Raw genomic sequence first — 11,096 nt, forward strand, 5'->3', positions numbered from 1 at the left:
GATGGCCAAGAGCAGTGCCTGATGGGCCAAGGGCAGTGCCTGATCATGGACGTCATCAGGGGAATATCTGAGTTTATGTGGGATTATGGACACCACGAGCGATAAAACGGCATGGGCTTTTCGATGATGGGGAAGAAAGGTGGCCACGAATTGTAAGATTCTGCCACATGTCTCAACCCAGCTAGAACAGTATACACGAAAATCTCAACTTTATTATGGGGGATGCTCACGGCCCTTGCGTGACCTTGAACAAATCCGCAATAACGTCCTTCACGCCCGGATTTCTCCAATCCGAAAAGTCACTCTTCAGCACACCCCAACTCTCATCCTTATCCACCACTCCATCCCTGACATAGTAACTCCCCTGGATAGCCCACAACGCCCAATCCCCGTCATTCCCCTTGACGTAATCCACCAAACACGTTAAGTAATCGTAGTCTTCTTGAGTTTCGATACCATGACGCTCAGGCGGGCCTCCAGCTTGGGAGAAGCCGAATTCACTCAGCCAAAGCGGACCGGTGTAGTCTTTACCTTGTTGTAGCAAGAAACCAGAGGTGCCCCCAACGGTGGCGCTCTTCCAGATGCTGCAGGTCTTGAACGATGCGATCCAATTCGGGGAGAACGTGTAGTGGTGCCACTCGTAGACGACTTTATCGCCGAAGGGCGACCGGTCGAGCGGCTTGTTGCGCAGGAAGCTGATGTCTGTGCTAGACAACGTGCCACCCATCACCACCAGTAAATCAGGATTTGTGTCGTGCACGGCGTGTGCGCCTCTTACGATGTATTCATACCAGGCGTCGCGGCCCTGTATGACGGGGACCTCGCGGATCTCATTGCGCAAGCCTATGCCTGCGACGGCGGGGTGGTTTGCGGAGAACTGGGCCATGGCGCGCAGGCCGGATACCCAGTTGGTGGTGTTGAAGAAGCGCGAGTTAGAGTCGACATACACTTGCGCCTCATCCCACCAGCCATTTCCGTCGTCAAGGTTGCAGCACCAGCTTGCTTTGCTGACGTGGTTGTCTAAGATGACTCTCAATCCTGCTTCTCCCAAAGCGTCAACAACGTGCCCGAAGGCTTCGCCCACAGAGATGTTTTCGATCCAGGAGTTCTTCGATTTCACGCGGGACCATAAATCTGCTACTGCGTCGGCAGGGGCACCCGTACGCTCTGCTAGCGTGGAGCACGAGTCGGAGACTTTGAGGCCTTGGTCTAGTGCCATGTCGATGCTGAAGGTAAGGCGCACGCAGTTGAAACCTTGGTCTGCGACCCATTTTGCGAGTGTGTCAACGGATTGATGTTGCAGGCCTTCGGGAAGGTGGGCTTCCATGTGGCCGGCCCAGTTGAGGCAGCGTAATTTGAAGCGCTTGTTATTCGCGTCAAGGATCCATCTTGAAGAGGTGTGAAGAGGTTCGAGTTGTGCGGCTGTGGTCATGGCAAGGAGCAGAGCGCTCCAGAGTATGTTCGGTAGCATCTTGGACACGAATCACAAAGGGACGTCGAAGTGGAACTTGAAAGGGTCTCGTAACGATTGTCGATCATCACGTAGGTATTGAGATTATAAAATGAGCTTGCTTGGCTGGGGCTATTCTCGTGTTCGGACATGGATTAGTGCTTCGGAGTACTACCTACCCTTTGCGGCAAGAGGACCCCTACGGACTTGGCCAATGGTAATAACTTGCGAGCGCAGCATTACGTGCCAGGTACCTGAACGGCGGGGGTTCAATCATGAATAGGCTGTTAAGACTACCTCTACACCCATCATATTCCTAATTCAAGATATGTTGGAAATCAGGTGCCGTCGCGCCAGGTAAGGTGGACGTTAAAAGGTGCTATTGATGCAGCAAGCAAGTTTGAGATGATTTCCGCTCGGCATTCGAGAACTGTAAATACAAGCAATCGAAATGGGGTCTGCATAGCTGCGAAAGATGCGGAGTATGCCTCTCTGTAGGGCAGAGGCCGTATGGACCTGCGGCGGTAATGAGGCCTCTGTACTATGTGGTCATGCTTGGCGGGAACGGAAGGAGCGCCGAGTCAAAGAGACGACAATGCCAAGGCTCGGCGAGATGCGAATGCTCCGGGAAGGTGTGGCGCAGTATGATTCCAAACATAGGTTCCGGGCAGAGTTGTGACCCCAATTGCGCATGTGGGAAGCTGTGCTGCTGACCAGATTGAATGTTTACGTTTATATTCGAGCGTTACTTATCTGTCTATTCGCTGTTCTTCTGTTAGCGGCACCTTCTGCGCCTGAAAAATTGACCAGCGGTGCAAGTAGTTGTACACGGTTGAACGGGTACATTCCAACTCTCGTGCAATGGCTGTTATCTTTCTTCCCGCTCGATAGTACTGTAAAAGGCGTTCCTGCTGCTCTTTGTTGAGAGGTTTGGACCGCGATAGTCTCTTGTTTGTCTCCTGTGCAGACATGCTGTGATCCGCATGAGTTTCCTCGCGACGCTGAGAATCTGTAAGTTGGTTGCCTGACTCAACCAGCGCTTTGGAAATCCTCTTCTGAGCATGATTTGCTAGTTTGGTCTTCGAAGATCCTCCTTCATGGGTGTTTTGAGACCCTGCTGTTGTTCCCGGACCTGTCTTTCCAGCTTCGCCAGCTGATTCGTCCCCGGCACTTTCTCTTACATTTTGATGCTGGAGATTCTCAACGTCTCGCCATACGTTGTGCTTCTCGGCTCTTTGCTGTTCGGTCAACTGCTTGACCCAGTGTGGGCGCAACTGATCCCCTTGCGGAAGTCCCATGGGGTCTAATCGGAAACGAGCATCAAGTGACACATCAGGAGCAGCAACATCCTTATACGTACTTGCTCGTTCGCTCTTCCCAAGCCACGCAGCACCTGTGCCGCGCCAGCAAATGACAGATCGCGCATTGCCTTCACCAAGCACAGGAAATTCCGCAGTCTCCGAAGACGGGTCGTGAGGCTCGTCTGGCTGCTCACGCCAGATCTCAACGCCATCAAAGATACGTAAACCTTTAGCAGCACGTGCGACACGTAACGCTTGGTCGAGGTCCGCAACCTCCAGCAAAACAATCTTGGCCTCTACCTCACTCGCTATATTGAGAATAGGTTGGTAGAATGCATCGCCTTGTTGAGCATCATCGTTGCTAGCTTTGGGCGGAGGCACCAAGGCGAGTTTTGGCTCGAAACCACGCACGGAACGAGTTGTAGTCTTCCAATATCCGGAAGGCGAGATATATGGCGGATTTGAAATGAGGATATCCCATAGATGAGGGAGTTTAGCATAGCGTAGAGCGGTGGATACCGGCAGCCGGCTACGGACCACGTCTGCGAACGGGTTGGCAAGAACGTCTGCACGTATGTAGGCTATGGATCCCTTTTCAGCCCAGCCTCTGTTCCTGCGAACGCGCTTATGGTTGTGGACAGCCAGTTGCAGCGCTTTCTTGGAGATATCGATGCCGAGGGCGCGTAGGTCGATATCGTCGCGTGTGGCGCAGAATTCGTGGTGGAAGAGCAGAGGTATGCAGCCGGTCCCCGTACATAGATCCAGCACGCGCAGCTCACTCGGAAGATTCTGCGCGTCGCGAACCGAACGCACAAGGCACTGAACAGATATCGCCGTATCCTGCCTGTTTGCGCATCAGTCCCACGTTGTCTTCAATACGCATCCAAGCCGAGACTCACCTAGGGATAAGCACACCAGGCCGGCAGCTGATCTCCAGGTCGCCAAAGTACTCTGTACCCAACAGATACTGCAGCGGTCTACCACGAGCTCTCTGCTGCACTAGGTCGCGTAGAAACGCGCTCTTTGAGAAGGGGCCGCCTTTCGCGCTTCGGGCTTGAGCCACATCGTCAACGTGCTCACGAAGCCAACGCAGCTCGTTCTGCGCGGCGCGCAAGTCGCGGCACGGCGGGAGGAGGCGTGGAAGAAGAGGATCTATCGCGTACGCTTTGCGAAGTAAAGATGTAGGAATGCGCGGCATGTCAATCGCGAATACATAACGTGCGGCGCTGGATGGATCGCATGAGCTTCAAGGCAACGCTTGCTGTGAGGTGTTAGGAGCAAGCTTCCACGTTGAGGCGCGACTTACCTAGATCTTGTACCACGTCATGAACCGCTATTCGTTCATGTGCTTTGCAACATTGACAGTGTTATGTTGTTAGCACCTAGGTGCAACGGAAGCTTCGCGTTCCCGCCAGCCCTAACCTGATTTAGAATCCTCGAGTACACTAGTGTATGCATGAAAGACCTCGCCACTCTTGCCATGATATAATCTTCTAGGTTTCTGGTATGTGGGAACGTTGTCTCTATCCAGTGATTGACAAGTTCACGTCTGGATATCAGAGAGATAGTATATCGAAAGCTTCCAATTTCATTGAAATGTTCTGACCTAATGTACATGAGGGAGAACAATGACTACTCCAGTATCAATCTGCCAGAAGCCTCATATCGACTTTGAATGATCAACATCCACGAATGCCACAGTAGGCTGCGCGGAGCTATACTTATTCTAACCCCTGGACAGTGTCCATGACCATCAAAAAACCAACCGGATGAGCTCTGTGTGCTAACGATGCTCATCCCAATCCAACACCCGAGGGTATACCCTAAAGCCAATAACGCCATGTCGATGCCACAAACTCAGTTGTCACCGGCCTTCTTCTCGGCGATAGGCTTGGAGGATCGTGAAGCATACTTCTCGGCCCATACACCCGGCTCCATATCCTTCATGGCCTCGGCCTTCGCTTCGTTTTCGCGGCGGGTCTTGAGGTCGTCCTGACGGATGAAGTTCTCCATATCGCCCCAGCCGTCGAGGACAGGGCGCTCCGACCTAGCGACGGGCACAGGAGGCTGGATGGATTGAACCCGGATGGTGCCACGAGCCTTGGATCGAGGAGTGCGGGACGACTGCTTCTGGCCAGCGGTTCCTTTCTTCTGTTGCCCAGGAGGCGCGAAGGCTGTGGCGGTAGCCTTCAGCTGTACGGATGCGGTAGCAGTGGACTCTGTAACCTTGGTCTCAGCGGCCGGAGCATCAGTGACGGCAGCGGCAGCGGCAGCGGCGGCGTCAGCGGCAATCTTCTTGCGCCTGTGAGGGGAAATGCACTTGGAGCGATCTTTGATCTCAGCGGCTGGAGCATCCGTGGCAGCAGCGGCAGCGGCAGCAGCGATCTTCTTGCGCACGTGTGGGGGAATGAAAGCGGGGCGATCCTTGGTCTCAGCGGCCGGAGCCTCAATGGCGGCAGCGGCAGCGGCTGCGGCTGCGGCTGCGTCAGTGGCGATCTTCTTGCGCCTGTGGGGAGAAATACACGCCGGACGATCCTTGGTCTCGGTCACTTGAGTGGGAGCGGTGGTAGGGATCATGAAGAAAGCCACAATGGCACATCCGACGAAGAAGACAATCATTGCCGTGAGCCCGAAGATACAGCTGGTCATGATGAATGACATGATGAAGCTGATCGCGATAAGGAGTTGATTTGTAGTATGAATGTAGTTGTGGCCAATGTAATCCTGGATGCAGCGAAGGCGGGCGGTGACAAAGGACTCAACAGTGGCGGTCGGTCCTTGGGGGATAAGACCCTTGATGAACGAATTCGCGACCTGGATATTGAAATCGTCCATGGCAATGACGTGTTGTTGTGGATCAAGGTTTGCGTGGATCGCATCGTAGTTGAGGATGTCGCCACCCGAGACGAGCTTGAGGTTGGCAAGCAGACCGAAGACCACAGGATCGAGGAGAGGAAACAGCTTCTCTGTGAAGAAAGACCTGATACGGTTGACTGCAGTTGCGCTGGGGGCCTTCGTGAGGAGGATGTAGCTAGCCAGGGGATGGTTGCGGTTGTCGGTGAACTCCTCAATGAATGGCAGAGTCAATCCGGTCGCGATGGCGTTGTACCCGGCGAGGAATTTGTTCCAATCGTCCTTGTCGTACGGCTTGCCAGCCTTCTTCGCTTCGACAGCTTCACGCCAGATCGGCAGGTCGTCGTTGCGCAGCGCCTCGGCATCGTCGTAGACAGTGTAGCCCTTCTCCTTCAGGAAAGCCACAGCCTCTGCTGACTGTCAACAATCTTCTTTTATGTGAGACGAAGTGTTGGAGATGCGACTTACCTGTAAGGTCGCAACTATGCTTGGCGAGCACGATGCCCTTTTTATACAACATGCCGCGGCTGATGCGCTTGTCGATAAGGCGGTGCGGCTTTGTCACATCGAATGCCTCGCGGAAGTTGAAGGTCGGTGACAGGGGTGACTGCATCTTGAAGATGGAGTTGGGTGGAGTGAATGTAGTAACGTAGAGTGTGTGAGCGGTTGTTAAGGAAGAATGACAATGGTGGTGTGCCAGAGCGGCAAAAGGCTTGATGAGAAGGAAGCTTGCACAATTGCAAGTTGGTGGGAAGTTGGTGTTTAGGAGAGGGTTTTAAGAGAGCGACGGCCGACTTTTATATCGCCTTGTGGGCGCTCAAGTGAACAGGCCGAGGGAAAGTGGACCTCTCGCCGCTGGTCAGTGCATTCACCTCCAGCCTTGCTATTGTGAAGATGTTACAAGTGTCCCAGCCACTCGATCGAGGCTCATAGAAGTATTTGATTGGTTTCCTCTGGCCCTGCAAAGCAGAATAGTGGGTCTTGGCTATGCCACCGAGTGAGTGAATGACGACCACAACGGTAGCACAATAGCAGGCAGCCACGCTCGCCTTGCTCGAACAACAGCTGGACAGTACTATTGTGCGGCCAATCTTAATAGCTGATCTGTGCTGAAAAGCTGAGGCGGTATGTGGCCGGGCGTTGCGACCTGGGAAACGTCGTGAAGGGCCGTTTGGCTGCGGCGTGTGTAGCCAGCTCGAGCGGTGTGACCACAGCTTGGAGGTCTATGTCGCCGTGATGCCTCACCTAGCAGCTGGTCTTGGCACGAATGTGTCTGTCGCGGGTAGTTGCAGAGAGTTGCGTGGGGAGTCAGCGTTTGTATTCTGCGGGCGTGACCGCGGGCTGTCCTCGACCGATGTGTTCCCTGCCGTAGCCGCCTTTTAAGACAGTCGCCGCGCGGAACAGTTACTGGACCGGTGATAACCCTGAATCCTTTGTGCAGATGAAAATTCTTTTCTAAGCAGCTGAACGATGCTGTGAAGTTCTTCGAAGTTGCTCCTTCCTCACCGCAGTCTTGGCAAAGGTCACTGTTGCCGCTCTCATCTTATGCCACTCCTTCAACGTCATCAACTCTCCGTTAACCAGTCTCTTGCATGTGATCCTCGATTTTATCTTCTTTTCTAGTAGCCTTTTCGAGCACTGGGGTTTTTGAAATGGCAGCTTCCGGTCTCCTCCTGCAGCGTCTTTCCCCCCTCGTACGCAAGGCTCCTTCATGATGCTGAAGATCACGGCTCGCTAATTTAAAGCCACGACAACTATTTGAATTGCGACCTGCTGTCGTTTAGCATGATCCTGTCTACCATCAGGATGCTCACGCGTGGAACGTTGTTGTCGTGACGCTTGACGTTGAACGCCGCGGAAGCTGAATCAGGCTAGTCTGACGCTCCGCGTTTCCGCCCCAATGATTCATGGTCAGAGTTCCAAGAGCTCCTAATGATTCTTTTACGTGTATCAACGACGCTGACGAGACTGTTGAACTGCCGGAAACGCCATTTCTTGTCAATGATATTGGTGTCGATAGCTTTCACGACAATGCCAGGCGACAACGAGCCACAAGTCTGTACGTTGCAGACATATTCGTTGGACGCTTAACAGAAGGTTTGATGGGCAGCGTCCTGCGACTGGGGGCAACACGACGTGCGCCGCACGGAACACCCTGCATGTAATCTACCATGCCCATCCGGGCAGACGGCGATGCAGTCAGTCTCGTTCACACAATCAACTCGAACGTATCACCCTTCTTATCTTCCCCACATCCAACCTGGATAGAGTGCCAAGTTGTCTCCGCCTCGACAACTCTTTAGCACATTCCCTTTGTGGGGTCCCCGCAACTGTGTTCCTTTTGGATTCACAGGCGACTTGGCATGGCGTCCGGCAGATGGCTAAATGGATTCTGTATCTTTGGCCTGGGCGCAGATAATCCTGGCTGATCGACGCCTTTAAGAGGACGACAGCGCACGCGCAGCAATGCATCTTCGAGTACCATCAACCCGGCTATCCTACTCTTCGTCAACATGGCAGACGCAAAGAAAGAGACATGGACAACGCATTGGCGACTGTTCCTCGCATGTGGCGTCATGATCTTGAGTCCATTCCAGTATGGGATTGATTTTGGCATGATCGGTGGGCTCCAGGCGATGGTGGGCTTCTTGCAGGTACTTGACTCTTCGCGCACACCGCAACGCGTGCTCATGCTATTCAGATCTACGGATACCGGACGCCTGCATCCCCAACGGGCTGGAACATCGCCACTGAGAGACAGCAATTGATATCGTCGCTCATGACGCTAGGCGCCTTCATCAGCGCTGGTACCGCAGGCCTTGCCGCAAACAAATTTGGTCGAAAAGATTGCCTTTGGGTGGCTTGTATTACGTGCTGCGTCGCCAATATCATCATGATGACTACCACGCACATCGCCGCACTCTACGTTGGTCGCCTCGTCATTGGGTTGGCGAACGGATATTTCATGACCTTTTCGCAACTCTACATCCAAGAGAGCAGCACTGCTAAGTTCCGTGGGCTGTTCTTGACTGGTTTCCAGTTCTTCACTTCTTTCGTATGCATCGCCCACTATGGCGCCATATGGTGGCTAACGTTAGCCAGGGTACATTAATAGGTACGATAGTCGATTGGGCAACTGCGAAACGTCCAGACAAGTCATCCTATCTTATCCCGCTCGGTCTCATCTACGTCGTTCCTTTCTTCCTCTCCATCGGAATGCTGGTAAGTCATCTATACAAGGATAGTATTCATGCATTAGCTGATCAAATGATTTCCTTCAAGTTTATTCCCGAGTCGCCTCGATGGTTAATCCTGCAGGGTAGGTATGAAGAAGGAAAAAAGTCGCTTGACTGGCTGAGGCCGGACGGATTCGATACAGCTGCCGAAGCCGCGGAGATCAGGGCGGCCATCGACAAGGAGAAAGAGATGAGCTCTGGTGTTGGCTGGGTTGATATGGTGAAGAATCCTGTCGATCGCAGGCGGACACTCCTCGCTATCGCTGCGGTCTCTCTGCAGGCTGCATCAGGTGCAATGTTCATCATTGGTGAGCGACACCTAACCAACAAGGAATTACAAGGTCGTTACTAACTCTCGACAGCCTATAAAGCTTACTTCCTTACCATGGCGAAGGTTTCAAACCCATTCGCCATGTCTAATGTACTTAGCTGCATCGGTATCCTAGCCATCATCGCGAACTCCCTCATCATTGTCAAGTTTGGCAACCGTCGCGTTCTCCTCATCACCGGTCTGCTCGTCTGCGGCATCCTTCAAATCATCATTGCAATCGTATACGATAAGAAACCTGGAACAAAGAGCACAGGCACAGTCATCATCGCCCTTTCTTGCCTATACATGTTCAGTTACAATGGCCTCATCGCAACGTACGCTTGGCTAGCAGGCGGCGAGATTCCCACGCAACGCCTCCGCTCGCACACCTTCGGCATGGCCGCAGCTGTTGGGTTCGCTGGTGCCTGGCTCACAACTTTTACTGCGCCCTACTTCATCAACCCTGCTGCGCTCAATTGGGGCCCGCGCTACGGGTACATTTGGTTCCCATCCTGCGTTCTGGCGGCTGCTTGGGTGTTCTTCTTCCTGCCTGAGGTGAAGAACCGTACACTTGAAGAGATCGACGAGATGTTCGAGGCACGCCTACCGGCAAGGAAGTTCAAGACGTACAAGTGTGTGGGTGTACTGAATACGCTGGATGCGGATGCTAGGAAGAGCATTGAGAAAGAACACCGCGTTCAGGTGCTCATGAGCGAGAAGGTGCAGACTGAAACGAGCGTATCGAAGGAATAGGTTCGTTGAGTACGAAGGTTCGCGTCATTATCGAGACATGTAGAAGTCGTTAATGCAATTGGGCCCCGATCTTCGTGCAGCAATTCGACAATTTGTTTCGTTATCTCGTTCATGCGTAGCCTCATAGGGAAGTCGACGGCGGTGCACATGTATGCATGAAGCTGATATATCGGCTCGGGAACAAATTTGTAGTGACATGACGCTCGTTTGGAGGTTTGAAGCTTTCGTAATTTGCATTTTCCTCGGCGCTAATCTCCCCTCCCTCAGCTTGACCTTCCACTTCATCTACCCTCCCGGCCATTTCCCTAAGCTCATTTTCGAGCCTCTCCATCGGTGCAGAAGCTGGTATCGTAGGCGCCACGCCAAAGATGTGTATAGGAAGACATACACGAAGAAGACGAAAGTTTATGATATTGCGTCTTCCAGAGAGTATGCTGAGGCAGAGGGAAGAAGTGCAGTGGCCACCGAACATGCGATGGTTGATGCGGGGAGCAAAGGGCCAACAGAGATTGAAAGGAGCACCATTAGTAAGTTCTACGGGGCCGTCAAGTATAGGAGGGATAGTGTGTAACCGTTAAAAGGTGTGGTTTGGCGAGATTTGACATATTTGAACGGATGGTAGGTCGTTGAAATGCCATTTAACGATGATAAGTGAGTGATAGACAGACCTTTACTCTCCGGGCATGGTGGCAGTACCTTCTAAGATTCAAGACGTACTCGTTGTGTAGTGTCATAGCGTGAGTCATTCAAAAATGGTTGACATGACGCTCGCAGAGAGATTCGGGCACGAATCACATATCACATGTGCAAAGCTCGAGCATACAATGGAGACCAACGCAGTGTGAACTATTGAAAAAAAAAAGAGCCAATATTGTGACGCGATCTTAGGTTAGTATTGATATTGGATATGCTTTGGCTGCCGGGAGCGGCCGCTGCAGGATCGTGGTCGTACATTCACATTCAATTTCACATTCACGTTGATGTTCACAATTGGGCACTAAGATTAGCTTCCAACGGCTCCCAGCTCATGAGTAGGGCTATGCCCGAGCAAAGCTATATACTTCATGGGCTTGACCACAATCTTCATCCTCTGTCTTCCCTCGATATCATATTCCAAAAACCATCGAAAGCGAAACTCGCGATAGCCTCAATTGGTAATAACATCAACGCAAACATCCACATTGCAAAGGATA

At 52.6% G+C, this 11,096-nt stretch overlaps 4 protein-coding genes across 4 annotated transcripts; 1 reads left to right on the plus strand and 3 right to left on the minus strand.

Annotated features, from left to right (window-relative positions):
* Positions 1-226: 226 nt before the first annotated feature.
* Positions 227-1,471, minus strand: N0V89_009444 (uncharacterized protein; the record flags this gene model as incomplete). The annotated part of the gene is made up of 1 exon (XM_056218195.1): positions 227-1,471. One exon carries the CDS (start codon positions 1,469-1,471, stop codon positions 227-229), a length of 1,245 nt encoding a protein of 414 aa, XP_056067460.1.
* Positions 1,472-2,199: 728 nt separating this feature from the next.
* N0V89_009445 (uncharacterized protein) lies at positions 2,200-3,949 on the minus strand (the record flags this gene model as incomplete). The annotated part of the gene is made up of 2 exons (XM_056218196.1): positions 2,200-3,595; positions 3,651-3,949. The coding sequence occupies 2 exons, from the start codon at positions 3,947-3,949 to the stop codon at positions 2,200-2,202; spliced, it is 1,695 nt and encodes a 564-aa protein (XP_056067461.1).
* A 659-nt stretch (positions 3,950-4,608) lies between these two features.
* Positions 4,609-6,217, minus strand: N0V89_009446 (uncharacterized protein; the record flags this gene model as incomplete). The annotated part of the gene is made up of 2 exons (XM_056218197.1): positions 4,609-6,017; positions 6,073-6,217. 2 exons carry the CDS (start codon positions 6,215-6,217, stop codon positions 4,609-4,611), a joined length of 1,554 nt encoding a protein of 517 aa, XP_056067462.1.
* Positions 6,218-8,117: 1,900 nt separating this feature from the next.
* Positions 8,118-9,903, plus strand: N0V89_009447 (uncharacterized protein; the record flags this gene model as incomplete). The annotated part of the gene is made up of 5 exons (XM_056218198.1): positions 8,118-8,258; positions 8,306-8,659; positions 8,707-8,826; positions 8,887-9,148; positions 9,203-9,903. 5 exons carry the CDS (start codon positions 8,118-8,120, stop codon positions 9,901-9,903), a joined length of 1,578 nt encoding a protein of 525 aa, XP_056067463.1.
* Between the last annotated feature and the right edge of the window lie 1,193 nt (positions 9,904-11,096).

Source organism: Didymosphaeria variabile (assembly GCF_027946475.1).
Source record: "Didymosphaeria variabile strain IMI 356815 chromosome Unknown scaffold_7, whole genome shotgun sequence".
NCBI lineage: Eukaryota > Fungi > Ascomycota > Dothideomycetes > Pleosporales > Didymosphaeriaceae > Didymosphaeria > Didymosphaeria variabile.